The following is a 19,127-nucleotide window of genomic DNA, read 5'->3' on the forward strand; positions in this document are numbered from 1 at the left end:
CACAGTTTCTCTCATGTGTTTGAAATCATGTTTGTTTTCTGGGAACACAGAATATGCCAGGTGTGGTTTATTTTTTTCTGTTCTAGGTGGGATTTGTATATCCTCTAAGACTCCTAGATTCTTTTAATAAAGAACACATATTACTTTAGACAAAGATGTAGTTTCTAGGGTTGCTTTGAGAGTTTGTGGGTAGATACTATTATTGCTGTGGGAATACTTTTGACTGTGACAGTGTTGAAAAATATATGTGTTGTCAAATTTATAATTTTACTTCCTCCCACTTCCAGCTTTACATAGCAAAGTAGTATTTCATTCAAGATCACTAAATATATATGTATATATATGTGTGTATATGTATATGTATATATACTTAAAGTAATATTGTAGCTTAAGGAAAAAGGCAGGTGAAGGGCCATATTTTGGAAGCTAGAATTTAAGAAGGATCTCTAAGCTGCTAGGTACTTGTTTTTGTGATCTCAGGCTGCTGTAACAAAATACCATAGATTGGTGGCTTAAACAACGGGGATTTATATCTCACAGTTCTAGAGGCTGGAACATTTGAGATCACGATGCCAACATGGGTGGGGGACACAAACGTTCAGTCCATGATAGCACTGTAAAAGAAGTCAGGGACCCTGATGATGTCTTTATCACAGAATGTTACATTTCCTTTTCCTTTGCCTTAATAAGCTTATTTTCTTTCATCTAGGAAGATTTGAGGATTTAATCAATAGCTCCACCATCCCTTTCTCAACCTCAAAACAGAAGTTATTGGTTCTTTACATACAATATACATACATTGTGTACATTAAAAGCTTTAGCTCAGGGGTGTCTGGCTCAGTCAGTTAAGCATCTGCCTTCAGCTCAGGTCATGATCTTGGGGTCCTGGGATCGAGCCCCGCATTGGGCTCCCTGCTCAGCGGGGAGTCTGCTTCTCCCTCTCACTCTCCCTCTCAAATAAATAAATAAAATCTTAAAAAAAAAAAAAAAGCTTTAGCTCATTGCTCACATTGTCTTTTGCCATCTTGCACACAACTTAGTCAGCTCAGAGAACTTTTTAAGGCAGAATTTACCTCAAGCATGTAACTGCCTTTGAAAATATAACATCCAAAAGAAAAAAAAAAAAAGAAGGAGAAGGAAGAAAGAAAGATGAAGGAATGTTTGTTAAATTTTTATTAAGCCTAATGATTATTCTTTTAGGGCATTGCTAAACTTTTTGTTTCAATGAATAAAAACAAATTGAGAAATTTCACATGACACACTAATCTAGTGATTGCAACGTACTTAATGGAAATTTCTACTGGTTGTTTTGGGTGTTGCTTTCCCAATTTCCTTTTGTCTTTGCTCTGTCTCCCAGAGTGAATCAAAGGAGACTTGTCTTTGAAAAGACTTCTTCTTTTGACTTGTCTTTTATATGGGGAACTTTCTGATCTTACCAGAATAAGTAAGATTAATGTTCAATCTCAAGTATTTCTGAAGGTATACTCCTTACCCACGGAAATACACACTTGGGGCAAAAATAGAAGAGGCTTCTCATTCTGCCAACCACTGGACAGCAAGAGAGTTAACCCACAATGGGGCAAGAAGAACCTCAAAATAAATGTGAGTACATTCTCTCCTCTCAGTTTTAAAGAGGTAAATGTAATTATGACTAAGATTTAAAAATATGAATTAATGATAGTTGCAGTTGTGAAAATTGAAGATGATGATGATGAGGAGTTAAAGGAAATGACAATGACTTTGGTGAAGAGGAAGGTCATAGATAGATTCAAGTATGTTGGGTAAGAGAAACTTCTTTGTGAAACATAAATTGGGCCAAGAGAAGAGATAAATTATACAAAAGAAAAATAAGATGGAAAGAAAGAGAGTAATTTGGGAAGCTTCTTTTAAAGGCAAGAGGAAGAAGGAAGATAGACAAAACACACTGACTAAGGCTCACAGTTTACCTGAGGCTCTGACTTTATCCCATTTTATGCTGTACTTAAGGGTCACAATGTATTTGTATCACAAGAATATTAAGCAATATTTTTGAGAAATAGAACAAATGCAGTAAAATATAATTTTAAAATTAATGTTTTGCTTCACCTCATCGCTCTACCATGGCAAACTTCAATGGGACCATAATGTACACTGGTCCTGAAACACAACTTTTTATATAACAATATGTCTTGGAGACTTTTTCTGTCAATACATACTGATATATAGGATTATTTGAATCGCCGTGAAGAATTCCATCATAGAGATTCACCATCATTTCGAATCTGTACTATTAATAATACACATGCAAGTATTGATCTCTGGTGGGTTTTTTTTTTTCCTATTTCCAAAAGTACTGCGATGAATATTCTTCCATATAAATAAGTTCAATTATTTCTATATGATAAAACTCTAGAATTGAAATTGTTGTGGCAAATGTGATGCATTTAAAAATTGATAAGTGCTACTAACTTGGTTTGTCTAAAGGCTTTCTAATTTATAGTTTAGCATATGCATGTGTTTCCTCACCAAAAGAGTTTATTTCTTCTCAGTCTTGCTGATACTACATATTTTCTATTTTCTTTTAAAAAGCTCATATGTGAAAAATTATACCGTAATATTTTAGTTTACATTTCTTTGATCATTTAATGGTCATTTATAATTTCAGCAAACTAAATTTTCAGCAAATTACCTGGTCAAAGTTCTGCTCAGTTTTCAAATTGATTTTTGAAATTCTCTGTACAGTCTAGACATTAATATTGTGACAAAATTTTCTTTCATATGTCCCTTGTGTTTTAACATTATTTGTGTTATATGGATGTTTTAATATTTATGGACCCAAATTATCAATTTTTTATGATTTTTGGGTTTTCGATCTTATAAAAAGCCTTTCCCTTCAAAAAAAAGTTTACATTTTAATGTATGTATGTATGTATGTTTTTATCTGTAAGCTCTAAAACTGATTTGTTCAGGAGGAAATCTTTAAGCTCTCCTCTAGATCTAAAATATTGTGGATGATCTCGTATTTAGCTTGCTTCTCAGTAGAATATCTTCCCTAGTTGTTCTGGCAGAGAAGACAATGTATTTGTCTTTCCTTTTGTCCTAGTAGGAGGCCAGCATTACCAGCTGATCCCGTGGGCCATTGCTGTTTTTTTCATCTCACTTCTCAGTGCTTGTTTTATTGCAGACTGTTTGGGTAAGTTATTAGCTGAAATGGAACTCACGAATTTCCCCAGACATTCATAAAGTTCCTCTAAGCTTTTGTTATTTTGATCCTCCCCACCCCCAACATTTCAATCCATATTGCTTTTCAGGGTCTTGAATTTAAAATCCAGAGCTACATTTTTAACCTTCTATTCTTTGATGGTGCTGTCTTGTGTCAGGGAATGACACATGGAAGTTAAACCCTTTTCTATACATATGAAGGTTGGTGGCTGTAGTAAATCATTCCCCATTTTTGACTGAGATTACAAAGGGCTGTATCTTATCAGTAAAGAATAACCAGCAAAAACGCAACTTTCAGATGGACCATAGTCTGGCTTTGAAAAGAAGAACAGTTGAAAGATTTGTTCTTTCTAATAGCAAGACCTTGTATAAAGTTATTATAATTACAGTAATACAGTTTAGGTGCAAGTACAGACAAATAGACCAGAGGAAAGGAGTAGAGGGCTTAGTTACAGATCCTGCGTGTATGAACTCTTTATATAAAACAGAAGGGGGTACTGCAGTCACAGGGAAAGGACAACTTTGTTCAATTAATGTGCTAGAGCACCACTGATTATCCTTATTCAAAAAATGAAATCAGTCTCCTGTATATCATAGACAAAACCAACCTGATGTGGATTATTGGCCAAATGTGAAAAGCAAATCAATAATGCTTTTTAGAAAATAAATGGAGAATATATTCATATCCTCAAGGCAGGGAATGATTTCTTAAGTCAAAAAATGTGCTAGCCAATGAAGAAAATATTGACCAATTATACTATATTAAAGCAAGAATTAGTGTACAACAAAAATACAAAGAAAGAAAACAGCCATAGGTGTTTGTAATGCATATAATTGATAAAAAAATTAATGTATGGTATATATAAACAATTCTTTCAAATCAGTAGGAAAAAAATCCTGACAATACAGCAGGAAAATAGGAAAATTTTGAATAGGCACTATAGGAAAGAAAAATTGAAATGTTTAATGAACACACAAAAAATGTCAAGCTCATTAGTTTTCAGGGAAATGAAAATTCAACTCCCAATGAGATACCATTGCAAACATACCAGGATGGCAATAATTAAAAAGTCTGGCACTATTAGATATTGATGATGATGTGGAGCAACTGGACCTCCAAAGAATTGCTGCTAGTGGGAGCATAGAGCAGTACAACCACTTTGGAAAACTTTGCCACTATCATAGTTGGCACTATGTATATTCCATTACCAGCAATTCCACTCCAGGCATATAGCCTACAGAATGCATGCTTATGTGCTCTAGGATGCATGATCAAAAATGCTCAGAATGGTATAGTTCATAATAGTCAAACACTGGAAGCAATGCAAATGTCGACCAGAAGAAAAATATATAAATACATTTTAGTGCATTAAGACAATAGATCACTTTATAGCAATAAAAATGAATAGATTATAGTTGTATGTAACAGTATAAATAAATTTCAGAAATAACACTAAGCAAAAGACAGAACCAAAATAATGCATATTTTATCATTCTATTTATATAAAAGTTCAAAGCAGGCAAATCTGATCTGTATGGTATAGGGATATGTTATCAAGTGGTAAAATTGTGAAGCAAAGCACAAAGTGATTACTTCAAAATCCATGGCATAGTTACCTTTAAGAGAGAGGAAGTGGGTTGTATTTGGGATGTGAAGGCCACCTGGGGTGTTGGCAATGTTGTGTTTCTTAAGCCAGATTGTTGTTACCTGGAGTGTTCACTTTACAATAATTTGATTAACTGTGCATTTGTGTTTTTCACTTTTTTGCACTTGGTTATGTTTCAAAGTAAAAATATTTATTTATTTATTTATTTATTTATTTATTTATTTGAGAGAGAGAAAGGGGGAGAGAGAGTGCAAACGGGGTAGGCGAGGGGCAGTGGGGGAGAGAGAGAGAATATCTTAAGCAGGCTCAATGCCCAGCGCAGAGCCCAACGTGGGGTTTGATCTCACAACACTGAGACCATGACCTGAGCCAAAATCAAGAGTTAGACAACCAACTGAGCCACCCAGGTGCCCCTCAAAGTAAAAATATTTAAAAGATAAATAAATGTATATGGCTCATAAAACTTGGCAGAACTATCACGATGTTTACTAAAAATCTCCACTCTTACACAGATTCTGATAGAAAAATATGCTTAAAAGCATATATACATAAAGGTTTGCAGAACTACTCCCATAAAGCACAAAATGGATAATATGATAATAAAAACGTTAATTTTTGACAACTCTTTTCAACCTATTCACCTGGAGCTGGAACAAAGGAACTGGGTAGTAAGAATAGGAGTTACTTACCTTAACTCTTAGGGGAAGAGAAGGACCAGAATGATCAGCTCCTATTTCCCTAATTAAGTGATCATATAGGAAAAGAAAACTAACTCTTTTCCCTTTTGACAGTGACTCATCACAACTTTCTACGCTGCAGGAGAGACACAAGAGTGTTCAAGTTACCAGAGTACCACACGAAGCTGACATGCACCAGAGAGAAATCAAAATTGACAGGTAGATAGAAAAGGGCATAGGAGAATTTCTTTCTTACTTCCATTTCCATTTAGGTTCATAATCTGATTTAAAGTAATCAGTAGTAAACCAGGAGAGATTAAAACAACAAGAGTATCTGGTGTAAGAGTGAACATCAATAAAAGAAATAGATTTCTCATGACTGTAATCAGTTGAATAACTGGAGAATATAACAACACATTTAGGATCCATTTTTGGCATCCAAAACATAACATTAATTTAATTCCATTTTCTTTTAATTCAGCCATATCTTAAGGACTGTTTCCTCCTAGAATATACAGCTTTGCTGAAGTGACTTTGTCTCTTTTATTAAGCTAGAATTTGTAAAATCCCCCATCCTTTGGGAGGATGGGGAAATGCTTGAGAGTTCTAGTAGGTTCTCTACCCCCTTTAGATAAAATTTCCTGCAAAAGGCTTTGTCCTAGAAGCACTTCAAATATGGAAGTAAATACATGTAAGGACATTGAAAAATGATGTTGTCTTCTGAGAGAATATCTTGTAATTTTCGTATAGTCACTATGTGATTCAGATACTTTTGCTCAGAAATATTTAGAAATGTAATTTTCAGGATTTTTTAAAAAGGGGAACAGAATGATTTTGGTAATCCTGGTATTATTTCCAAAAAATGTTAACTGGATAGTTAGCAGAATAGCTATGCAATCTGTTACAGATGAAATGCGCCTTTGTAACTGACTTTCATTTCAATTTTCTCATGAGGGAGCACCTGGAATTGCTGTCCTTTTGACTGGAGAGCCTTCCAGTCCAACTGCTATTTTCCTCTTAATGACAACAAGACATGGGCTGAGAGCAAAAGGAACTGCACGAGCATGGGGGCTCATCTGGCCACCATCAGCACAGAAGCTGAGTTGGTATGTTGGGAGGCTCCCATCCATCTCTCTGCTGGTTTGAATCTCTTTGCAGAGAAAGAGGAATTGCTCTGCTCTGCCTCTGTGCCTTTGCTTCATCTGTTTTATCTTCCTCCCTCATTTTTCTTCATCTGGCCAACTTCTGGTCTTTCCAGATTTGATTCACATGTTATTTCCTCCAGAAAACTACCCTGACTACCTTCCCTACTCCACCCTCCCTGTTCTAATTTGGAGATACTCCCATGATACTTTCCGCACTGTGTGATCATGGCACTTACATCACTGTAGTGAGGTCATCTGTTCACTGCCCTGTCTTTGCCGATGACTCTGCTTTATAGAGGGCTGCAGCTGTGCTCTCCTAATCTTTGCATCTCCAAAGTCCTGCATAGTGCTAGGCACACTGGATAGGTCTTGATAAATGTTTGGTGATTAAGTGAATAAATGAATGGTTAAGCAGGACTGAAATAACTTCTCAGGAGAAAGCATAGGAAAAATAATTCAGTTGTACAGTTGTAATTCTAAGTAAAAAAAATTCTTAAGCTTAATTCGGTTCTTTAAAAACAAATGTATTTCCTCATGTAATATACTTCTATATATGTACCATAACTCATATTCAACTCTTTTCTTAGTTAGAGGGGTTTCCCAGAGGATTCTGTTCCCATGGCTTTGCAATCTATAGGTTCACCAACTCTTTGAATAAAATGGAACCTAATTTAATACACATGCAATTAAAGAATGCAATTTTAAAAACAAAAGTTTTTAAAAATCTGATCCTATTAAACATTGTGCTAAGTGATTTGCAAGTATGATCTCCTTACTCTTCACAGTAACTCTGTGAGGTAGTAGAGTTGTCCTTTTGGAGATGAGAAATCTTGGCAGAGGCAGGATTTGAAAGCAGATCTGTCTGATGACAATGCTTTTGTGCTTAGCTAATAATCTATCTGACCTTTTCTCTCTTTTCCTAATATAATAGCTATTAAATGATAAATGCAAATATACTTATAAAAATTTACATTTTTATGCAGAATTTTATTATTCAATTTTTGGATCAACGATTTTCCTATTTCCTGGGACTTAAGAACCATGAAGGCCGGTGGTCGTTGGTGGACAAAACACCATTTAACCCACATAATTTGTGAGTATGTTGACTGGGGTGAAAGAGCTTTATAGGCAAAGGTGAGAAGATAGCAAGCAGAATTCATTTGGGCTGGAATATACTGATATAGAAATGCTTACTCAGAATAGAACATTATGTGTTGAGTAATCTCTATACTAATATACTATGATACTTCTATTAGACAATGCAGCTCTAAATTTTTCACCAGAGGCATTTTCTCTGCATGTCCCCCAACCTACACACACACACACACACGCACACACACACAAATATAAATATATATTTATATATATATATTTTTTCTTTCATTTCAGATTATGGCATGAGGGTGAACTGAACAATCAGGAAGAAAATTGTGTTGTCCTTGTTAATGTTCAAGGCAAATGGGCCTGGAATGATTTTCCTTGTAACTTTGAGACAAAAAGGATTTGTAAATTACCTGGAACAGCATTCAACTAGAAACCTCCAAAGGAGTCCTTGTATGGGGACAGAAAAGAAGAACTAATTAGACTAGGGAAGAATGTACCCACACCATTGGGACAGAGAAAACCTGCTGAGAAAATAGAACATTTTCAGTTATGATGGCCTTATTTATTTTTGTTCTATTCATTCAAGATAATGTGTTTTTGTGTGGTATGGTGGCAGGAATCATCTTTTCTGTGAGAATCCATTTTCATTAACTTTCCTTTCTTGACAGTATATCAGAGTACTTCTTTTTCAGTTGGTATGCATCGATTACATACCGAACACAATGGCTCAAATGATGCAATCTCTTAGTCATTGTTTTCCTCTGCTCAGATTTTTAGCTCTTAAGATTCAAACGCAGGGTATTCCAACTGGTAGTGGTATGCCATTCTTTTAGCCCCAGTTATGACAAATCCTCTAAATGTTTGTGTTTTTTTCTTTTTTTAAGATTTATTTATTTATTTGAGAGAGGGAGAAAGAGAGAGAGGGAGGAGGGTCAGAGGGAGAGAGAGAATCTCAAGCAGATTCCCCACCAAGCCTGGAGCCTGACGTGGGGCCCAACATGGGGCTCAATCTCACAACCCTGAGATCATGACCTGAGCTGAAATCAAGAGTCAGATGCTCAACCGACTGAGCCACCCAGGCGCTCCCTAATCTATTTCTTGCAGTCTGATTATTTTTTATTACCTCTATGGTGACCACCACAGACCACCTTTCTTACCTGGATTATTGCAGTAGCCTCTGACTGGTCTCCCTGTTTCTCCCCTCAGCCCCTTTCAATCTGTTCCCAACTCTCATGGCACTTCTCCTATTCTTCATAATTTCTTTAAGACAGCTGATAGTAATTTCATAAAAATAACTGCAAAATTTATTAGGACATTGTGGTAGTCCTAGAAGTTTGAAACACTTAAAAAATTTAAATACTGGTTTTGTCTTTGAAAAAGTAAGATATATATGTGTTAAAAAGGCAAACAGGAAAAATATAAATGAAAGTATAAGTTAAATCTTCCACCCTGAACTCCAGTCCCTTGAATGCCTCTTCAGAAAAAATATGATTGTCAAGTTTCTTATATGTATTTCTGTATATGTTTAAATATGTTTTATATAAATGTATATACATATATAACCTACCTTTTTTTACACTAATGGAAGCATTATCTACATTGTCTTAAACATCTTGCAATTTTTCCCCCCATGACTCTCAGGGGTTTTGTCTGTTTTTCATCATAAGTGTACTCTTTTATCCCCATCCCTTCTTTCCCCCTTTCCCTACCACCTCTCCTCTGGTAACCATCAGTTTGTTCTCTATAATTAAAAGTCTGTTTCTTGGTTTGTCTCTCTTTCTCTTTTTTTCCTTTGCTCATTTGTTTTGTTTCTTGTATTCCACATATGTGAAATCATGTGGTATTTGTCTTTCTCTGAGTGACTTACTTCATTTAGCATAATACACTCTAGCTGCATCCACTTGGGCAAATGGCAAGATTTCATCCTTTTTTATGGCTGAATAATATTCTGTTGTATATATAGCACATATTCTTTATCTATTCATCAATTGATGGACACTTGGGCTGCTTCCATAGTTAAGCTATTGTAGGTAATGCTGCAATAAACATCTGGGTGCATGTATCCCTTTGAATTAGTGTTTTTGTATTCTTTGGGTAAATACCCAGTAGTGTGATTACTGGATCGTATGGTAGTTCTATTTTTAACTTTTGAGGAACCTCCATATTGTTTTCCACAGTGGCTGCACCAGTTTGCATTCCCACCAACAGTGCAAGAGGATTCCTTCTTCACATCCTTGCCAACACTTGTTGTTTTTTGTGTTTTTGATTTTAGCCTTTCTGGCAGGTGTGAGGTGATATCTCCCTGTAGTTTTGATTTGTGTTTCCCTGATGATGAGTGATGTTGAGCATCTTTTCATGGGTCTATTGGCCATCTGGATGTCTTCTCTGGAGTAATGTCTGTTCATGTCTTCTGCCCATTTTTTAATTGGATTATTTGTTCTTTGGGGTATTCATCTTACATTTTTTACTTAAAAATATAGTTTGGGAAATGTTTTATACCTTGTTCCAAATAACTAAATAGTGTTTCATTGTATCGGTATATCATAATCTGAAATAACCTTTAAGTGACAAAATATTTCCTTTATATAATAAAAATCAACAAAATAATGGCTGTGAAGGAAACCGTGAGAACAATCCCAGTTCAGATCAGAAAAGGAAGACAGTTCCAAGAGGATTTCTTTTCTTCTTGAAAATATGGGACTGATAAGATGTATTTGAATGCATTGAGATGTGATGTACAATTCTGCATAGTTAAGGGATGCATTATTAATCAGTACATAGAAAACTAGATAAATAAAAAATGCTGCCAATATTAGCTATACAAAAAGCAAAATGTGTTTAAGAATGTATATAATATATAATCATGATACAGTACAAGATTCAGCTGTGAATAATATTTACATATTCATAATAACATACAAATAAAAATTTTGATAATGAGCATGTATCATTTTCACCAAATGTATTAGAATGGTTTTTCTTTAAAATATTTAGGGGCCCAAATGGTAATATTTACATCTTAACAGTGGTTTACTTTGGGAAAACAGTCTTGGGACTACAGATGATTATACTCTTTTATTTTTTGGAACTTTCTGGCTTTTCTGATGCCTAAGTATTTTTGTAGGTCCTATTGTAAAATATATTTTAAAATAGTTTCAACCAGATGATCTACCCCTCAGAATTTTCCAGATAAATAACTTGGGTTCTGTTGATCTTTAACCACTAAACCCTGAGTGATTGTTTCTTTTCTTGCCAAACTTTGAAGATAAAGTTAGTTGCATTACAAATTATAAATACATGGTGATAATGTATACTAATTTCATATATCTTTCAATATTAAAATAAAATTTAAAATATCAAATTATAGCCAACAACAGAGAAACAATGGTGAACAAAAGCATTTCCATATGTCTTTCACTGATGTTTATAATTTGAAAAAAGAGAATTAGAAAGTAGAAGATATATGTACTGGATTACTTTTTGGTTGAATGACTTTTGGTTTAAAGGCATATTGGTTTCAAAACCACATGTGATCCCTTATACCTAAGAGGAATAAACATTTGTAGGGAAAGATAATACATTATATTCACTTATTCAGTTGAGTTTTCCCATTTCATGATTACACATTCATTCCAATATATGAATTTTGAGGGTCTCTTTATGGTGCTGTGTGCAAGAAACATGGTTATTAAAGGTGCTATGTTATTTAAATATTCTTGAATAACCTTATCAGTACTGAAAAAAATATCAGGCAAATAGTGGATAGGCTTGAGATAGGAAATTGTCAAGCTGAATGTTCTCCTAGAACAATTTGACTGTTGGACCCTAGCTGAACAATAGCCACAAACTCAGGTGAGATTCAGCTATTCAGTGGAAGAGAATAAAGAGGAAAGGGAGTTCTTGGGATGAACGGACTGAATAATAGTCTGTTTGGAGCTGAAGCTTAGCATGGCCTTTTCCTAGCGAGATGCAGTCAAGGCCTTTACCCAGGAAGTCCACATGTCTTTGGAGCAGGAATAAGTTTCATGACTTGAGGGCGTTTCTTACTCTTGTACAGGAAAACATAGTGAGGATACCTGCTCAGGCAGGGGTAAAAATGGGTGGTAAGCAATCAAGAAGACAAGGCAGGCTTTTCAGGAGGCAGAAAGAAAAAGAATTGACCAAAGCCTGAATTCAGGGGATTGTTCAAAGTCACTTTGAAAATCCTCTTCTTGCTGGGCTCTGTACTTGCTCTATGTCCCTCTATTTTCACATCAGTATTCACAAAAGAAGCAAATGTGCCCAAAGGAGCATACTTGTCTTTTCCTGGCATTAGTTCGAGAATTGCTTGGTAAGTTTTGAGAAGTCCTGAGACCAATATGGAGAAACAAGCACATCAATCAGTATCACAAATTATAACATTTGAAACGACTTATTTTTATTGGTAGCGAAAGCAACAAAGTCCTCCCGAAGTCCCTATGGAGTCCTCATTAAATGCGGCACACAGTTCTCTCAGGTTGGAGTTGTGTTCATGCTCTTGTGTCTCCATATTTATGCATTTAAGTTGTGCTTTCTGCTCTTAGAGAATTTTTTTGTTGCTTGAGACATTTATTTCTGGCATTTCACAAATCCGAAACATATTGAAGAAACAAGGCACATCATTCCAATTTTTCCTGGGATTTGAAGAGTCTCGGATGGTGGCACAGTCCTCCACTGTCACTATATTATTGGGCTCCCCGACATCCCAGAAGCTGAAAGAGAATAATGTAGGAGATTTAAAATCCCAGCTAGAAGAAGTCAAGTCATCTACTATGCTAGGCAAATGATATTTGTGTTGTATAACTTCACAACAGTTTTGTTAGTTAGGCATTATAATCTCCATTTTATTTTATTATTTTATTTATTTTTTTAAAGATTTTATTGATTTGGCAGAGAGAGAGGAAGCGCACAAGCAGGGGGAGAGGCAGAGGGAGAGGGAGAAGCAGACTCCCTGCTGAGCAGGGAGCCCCACTTGGAGCCTGATCCCAGGACCCTGAGATCACAACTCGAGCTGAAGGCAGACACTTAACTGACTGAGCCACCCAGGCGCCCCTATAATCTCCATTTTATTGATAAGGAAAAGGAATCCCAGAAAAGCTAAACCATTTGTCTAAGTCATAGAGTTTATGAGGAGTGAAGCTGAACTGGATATTCCTGACATTCTATTCTGTCATGCTCCCTCATGGTTGTCCACGCATAAGGAGTAGCTATTGATATTCGGTGGGTCTATTTCCTTTGCACTCATATCTCATCTTAAGTTTGGTTCCTTATATTCCACACTGAGTTTGTATTCACTTAGGTACATACCTCAGTGGTGTTACAGTGCTGTAGTGAAGCAACTTTCTAAAGTCTCAGTGCATCTGGCCTGTACTCTTAGAACTGACATTAACCTTCCTGACCTTTAGTTTCCTCAAATGCTAAGTGAAGATTAATAATATCAATGTGTCTCAGAAAGGTGTAATTTAGGTAAAATGAAATAATGAATGAGATAAAAACTTTGAAAACTCCGAAGTGCTGTGCTCTAATGATGTAAGGTCATTATTAAGGAGAAAAGAGACACTCCATAAATCTGCTTTTCAAATCACTATTTTTGTCTCATTTACTAGTTTGGGGCATAAGACTCTGAATTTCACTCTGTCTCTGCAGCATTTCCAATGAATTAGTCTTTAATTCTAACCCTCTCCTTCTTTTCATCTGTTATTTCCCCTTTAATCAAATAGTCTCAGGAAGTGGGAGCACTAGATCCTCATGCTTCCTTCGTCTATCTTCGTGCATGTCGTTATCACCAAAGTTTGACCTGAAGATATCTCATGGAACAGAAGGAGGTTCTGAGAACTCCATGCAACAATGGTCTAACTCTGGGATTTGAGACAGTGTTAAAATTCTCCTGCAAGAAGGAAATTACCTCAGAGTTTCTGACAAAGGTGTTCCATCTACCCATTGCCACTGACCCTCATTCACCTGGTCTGTCAGTCCAATATAGAACTCTCTCCTCTTAGGTTTCGCAAAGTAAAGGAATTCCTATGGAAGCAACACGATAAAAAAAAAAAAAAGGAGATCAATTATTCCAATTTTGAACAAATGTTGAAGGTAATTGTTATTAAAAGATAAAGTAGGACATTTACTACAGATAATAGATAAGTGGCTCTGAAAGTGTAAGATCATGGAGGATTATCTCCTCATTTTTTTTTTTATTGTGGTAAAAATATACCTACTGTAGAATCAAATCTTTAACAGACAAGGAGGTTCTCAATAACTCATTCAAAGTTTATCTACTGTTATTTGTAGCAAAATCTACTGTATATATCCAGCATGAAACATTATTCATCACAGCTTAAAGATAGTGGACGCATCTTTGACATATCTGACATAATCATGTGATATGCTCAACAATCTAATAGCCATTCTAAAATGAACTCCCAGCCCTTCCCCCTGCCCCGTCTTCCTAATAAAGAAACTGAACATGGAAATTCCCTTTTTTTAAGGCTCTTCTAGTGATGAAAATAGAGTAAGTATCGACTTACAGAAATAGTAGGAACAGCATGCATTTCAATACATTCATTTAACAAATAGTAACTGTGGCCCAAACACTGTATACACGTTTGGAGAAAGGGATAGATCCTGTGAAGAAGGTCACATTGACACCAGAGGAGGCTGCACTCCAACTACCTGCTCCTCCTGCGTGTTGATAACAACCAGATGGGCTCCCATGTTGGAGCAGTTTTTTAAACTTGATGCCCAGGACATGGTGTTAGTAGAAAAGAAGTAGCAGCTAGATTGAAAATGTACCCAGTCCGATGGACAGCAATTTTTGACTGAACCTAGGAGGAGAGAAGTTTCCATGAGTGTCCTAGCCCAGAGGAGCATCATGTAGCATTTTGCTAAGACTTGGAACAAGACTATATATAGAAGAGCGTAGGGAGTATATTTCTGAGATATTTCCAAATTCCCTATTCTATATATTTTTTTCTCCTTCACCTCATTTGGAAGCAAGTGAAGAATGAAAAGAAAATGCATTCCTGGAGATAATACCTTCCACTTCTAGATTTTCTGTTAAGACATATCTCAAATTTATTCTAAAAGTTTTCTATAATGTCCCCAAGATTTCCTGTCTCGATGCTAATTGCATTTTCAAAGTTCTAAAACTGTCTTCTTACCAATTCCTCAGCATTCTCATATAGTACAGGCAAGATTTTACATTTCGTTTTTGAAAAACAGAACATCATCCAACTACTTTACTTGTCCCCAAATCAATCTAGAAGCCAAAAAAAAAAAGTGTTGATATAAGGGCTTCTGGGTGGCTCAGTTGTTTAAGCATCTGCCTCTGGCTCAGGTCATGATCCCAGGGTCCTGGGATGGAGCCCCGCATCGGGCTTCCTGCTCAGCGGGGAGTCTGCTTCTCCCTCTGCTCCTCCCTGACATTCATGCTTGCACTCTCTGTCTCTCTCTCTCTGAAATAAATGAATAAAATCTTTAAAAAAAAGTGTTGATATATAAATGTTAATGTTCAAATTTGAGGACTATTATACCCGATCCATCATTGGAGCAGGAGAAGTCCATGAACGCCTCATGTAGCTGGAACTTATTCTCATCACAGAGTTGAAAGACACGATATGTCACTGTAAAGAAAGGGGCAGAGTTAATATTCATTACTCTTGATAAAAAATAAATCTTATCATTTTTGTATTTATAACAAAAGTACCAATAATCATCATGGTTTCTTTTTCTTTTCTTTTCTTTCTTTCTTTCTTTTTTTTCTATTTGTCCTTCTACACAGAGAGGCACCAAGATTTACTTATTCAAAGAAAGAAGAGGGAATTCACATTTCATGGTTTTCCTGATTTATGAAGATGAATGTACTTTATTTCAGGTCCAAAGGCTCAGAGAAAACAAATGCGTTTTCACTTTCTCTTATGCCAACCCTCCCTACCTTTCTTCCAAAAAGTGATTTTTCATGCCTCTGGCTAGGATCCCATGGAGAAGTTTACCCTAATGATAGGAGTATAAAGGGGAGGGCTCAAGGCCACCAAGGAGATGAAAAGTGTCTATCATTAGAAATGTGTCAGAGGTCGCTGAAATTTGGTAACTGTTCTGTACTAGTTGGGGTTCTAGTTGAGCAATAACCTGGAGATAAATAGGGAAGAAAGTGGAACAGAAATACCCTTTTGGGGGGAAGACAACCCACAGGCAACAAGAAAGATTTTACTCCTAATATTCACCAGGGAGATTAAACTTGACCTTTCGAACTCACCAACACATCTGGTGATAAAACAGGCGCTGAGCAGTAGCATGGAGACCCCAGCAACAGTCCATAAGAGCACTTGGGAAGACAAGCATCTTTTCTCTGTAGAAAGAAATACGCAAACATGGTCAATCTTCCCCTAGCAAGATACAAAAGAAATTCTTATTCAACCACTTATTTCCTTCCCACTTGCACTATTCTATATAGAGTAATTTTCAAACTTCAGCACGCAACAGAATCATTTGGATGGTGTGTTCAAACACAGATAATGGCGCCTCACCTCTAGAGTTAACAATTCATTAGACCCAGTACTGAGCCAGCAAGTTCCCAGAAGCTGCTGAAGCTGTTGGTCTGGAAACCATCTTTCAGAACCACTAGAATAAGCCATTGCTAATCTTAAGATTCATGAACTGAGACAGATGGGCAATATTTCCTTCCTAAGTCTCCCAGGTTTTTCCCCTTCTTTTCCTATCTTTGTCTTCCCCTTTCTCCCTCTTGCCCCCTCTATTTTTCTTGTCTCTCTCCTGCTCTCCTCTTTTCGATGTTTCATTTCCCAAACCCTCTGTAAATCAATTCAGATAAAACGTTGGCCATGCTCTAGTAGCTCTTCTCCCCCTCCCTCCTGATACACATTTTACAGACAGGAAAGTGGGTTCCAGAGAAGTGAGGTGATTTGCCCAACACGACACAGGGAAAGGGTGGGCAGAGCAGTCTGATTCACCTCCCTGGAATCCAGCCCAGTGATCCTCAGTACAACATATGGTCCCTAACCACTGCCTCAGCTTCCTCTCTTGTGTACTGTCTCTGTCTCCCTTCTTTTGTTCTAGTGGAGACTTTTCTATTGTCCTGTCCCTCAAAATATTTATCATGTCTTCCCAAAAGAAAGATCTATGAAAGAAAGGGAGAGTTGTAAATGTTACCTGTGCCTTGTGATGTAGATGGTTGGGATGAATTCATTCTCTCCCTCTCTCTCTTTCTCCCTCTTTCCCTCTCTCTCTCCTCTTGTCAGTTTCTGAGTCCAGGAGTATTTTGTTGGTAAGATTCAAGGAAAACGAATCTTTTCCTGTTTTTTAGGAAGTGCAACCCTAAGACATCATAATATTAATGTGTCTTGTGGCTTTGTGTTTCAGTCAGGGTTTCCTTTCTTGCATAAGGAGGACAAGGGATTTTACTGGGTGACAAGTTGACAAGTCTGTCTCCTCACTTCCCGAAACAACTAAATGGGGGAAATGGTGAAGTGGTTAAATATCAGCAGAAATGGGCTGAGCGTGCAGACACATCAGGGGCTGAAAAATACTGGTGGAAAAATTTTGGTGGATAAAATTTCTCTGCTTTCTTCCAGGCCTCACTCATCCTTCAGTCTGCCCTTGACATTTGTGGGGCCCTCCTCTGCACTTCTAATTTCACTTTCAGTCCTTGCCACCACACATTTGTTAACTGGTAGGGGGACAGATTCCAAATCTTCACACTTGGCACAGAGCTGGGCATATAGTATATGCATTACAACTTAGCCATGTGAATTCCTTTTCCTATTTTATGTTTTTTTCTTCCTCCTTTGCTTGCTTCTCTTGAATCTTCTGGATTTCTCTCGTGTTGTGCATGTTGCATTGTGGGTTTGTATCTCTTCTATCAAAGTGTTCAACACTAGGCAATCTCACAGGTCTGCCCCAGTTGAACCGCTTCACGTGGTATGACTACTTTGAAATTCAGCTCCATTCCTCATGTCAAAACAGCTTCTGGAGCCTTCGAGACTCAGCAAGTAGTTTCATTCTATTCTTCTAAATTATTTAGGGATTTTTGTTTTATATTAGGGCCTATTTTAGGAGAAGTAAATTTGAATGTCAGAAGAAGCAATTTCAGTTAGACATGAAAATATCATGTTCCTCTGGAAGGTTAGTTAGATGTAGTAGTGTTCCACTCCCTTCCTTAAAAATACTTAAGAACAAGATCAAACTGGTCTCTACTGATTAAAATTCACAAGTGTCAGGAGGCATTAGTTATATATATATATGTATATATATATATATATATATATATATGACCTGGTAATCCCCACACCAATGACTCACAGACTTCATATCTTAGAAAATATCCTTGTTTTCAATGGGACTTTTTATTGTTTCAATGTATTGCTCAATTTCCTCTGCATCCTCTATTTTATAGTTATATAGATTTATTAAAGAAAATTTTAAAATTCTACATGTATATATCATAAAATATTTGCATCTCTAACATGGATCTTATCAGCATTAGTTTTTGACCAGTAAAAAGAGATGATCTAGTGGATGAGTTAAGTGAATTATTAAATGATGACTCATAATGACTACAGTCAATAATTTGCTATGATCAATCAGTAATAACTAATATCAATAAATGATTATATATTAATAATTTTATGAACATGCAATTAACTAATATTAGTAACCAACAAATTAATATCTTAATATCAGTCAAAATATGTATATGTTTTTATTCTTTGTTTTATCACTTTTGTAAGTAATTATAATTTTATCACCAAATTATAAAAGTAATATTTTTATGGTTAACAATATGAGAAGAATGTGGCAAATAAAAGATCTGTCCTAAGTGCACTCTTCTAAAGTCAACCATGCTTGGGGCACTTGGGTGGCTCAGTTAAGTGTCTGTCTTCAGCTCAGGTCATGATCCCAGGACAAGTCCCACATCAGGCTCCTTGCTCAGTGGGGAGCCTGCCATTCCCCCTGCTTGTGCTCGCTCTCTCTCACTCAGATAGATAATAATAAAAAAAAGATTTAAAGTCAACCATGCTTAATGATTTCTTGTATACACCCTGAGACATTTTCCAAGCTTATATAAGATATGTAAGATATGTAAGATATTGCTTATTCATTTTTAGTCAAATAAGATCATACCTGCAATACTTTTATGTGTTAAAAACTACTTTTATGGGCGCCTGGGTGGCTCAGTTGGTTAAGCGACTGCCTTCGGCTCAGGTCATGATCCTGGAGTCCCAGGATCGAGTCCCGCATCGGGCTCCCTGCTTGGCAGGGAGTCTGCTTCTCCCTCTGACCCTCCTCCCTCTCATGCTCTCTGTCTCTCATTCTCTCTCTCTCTCAAATAAATAAATAAAAATCTTTAAAAAACAAAAACAAAA

At 36.4% G+C, this 19,127-nt stretch overlaps 2 protein-coding genes across 3 annotated transcripts; one reads left to right on the top strand and one right to left on the bottom strand.

Annotated features, from left to right (window-relative positions):
• Positions 1-1,374: 1,374 nt before the first annotated feature.
• LOC110580895 (C-type lectin domain family 4 member D-like) lies at positions 1,375-8,656 on the top strand. Of its 2 annotated transcripts, none has more exons than XM_021690581.1 (6): positions 1,375-1,602; positions 3,083-3,172; positions 5,600-5,704; positions 6,440-6,591; positions 7,614-7,723; positions 8,020-8,656. In XM_021690581.1, the coding sequence occupies exons 1-6, from the start codon at positions 1,575-1,577 to the stop codon at positions 8,162-8,164; spliced, it is 630 nt and encodes a 209-aa protein (XP_021546256.1). In that variant the 5' UTR covers positions 1,375-1,574; the 3' UTR covers positions 8,165-8,656. The 2 variants fall into 2 exon arrangements, with proteins under 2 accessions (XP_021546256.1, XP_021546257.1); XM_021690582.1 differs by having other exon boundaries at positions 3,086-3,172; positions 6,444-6,591.
• A 2,735-nt stretch (positions 8,657-11,391) lies between these two features.
• Positions 11,392-17,196, bottom strand: LOC110580890 (C-type lectin domain family 4 member E-like). Its single transcript, XM_021690574.2, has 6 exons — positions 16,915-17,196; positions 16,004-16,096; positions 15,282-15,371; positions 14,422-14,573; positions 13,658-13,773; positions 11,392-12,464 (listed from the first exon to the last, which is right to left on the bottom strand). The coding sequence occupies exons 1-6, from the start codon at positions 16,949-16,951 to the stop codon at positions 12,293-12,295; spliced, it is 660 nt and encodes a 219-aa protein (XP_021546249.1). The 5' UTR covers positions 16,952-17,196; the 3' UTR covers positions 11,392-12,292.
• Between the last annotated feature and the right edge of the window lie 1,931 nt (positions 17,197-19,127).

The sequence above is a fragment of the Neomonachus schauinslandi genome, chromosome 5, assembly GCF_002201575.2.
Source record: "Neomonachus schauinslandi chromosome 5, ASM220157v2, whole genome shotgun sequence".
NCBI lineage: Eukaryota > Metazoa > Chordata > Mammalia > Carnivora > Phocidae > Neomonachus > Neomonachus schauinslandi.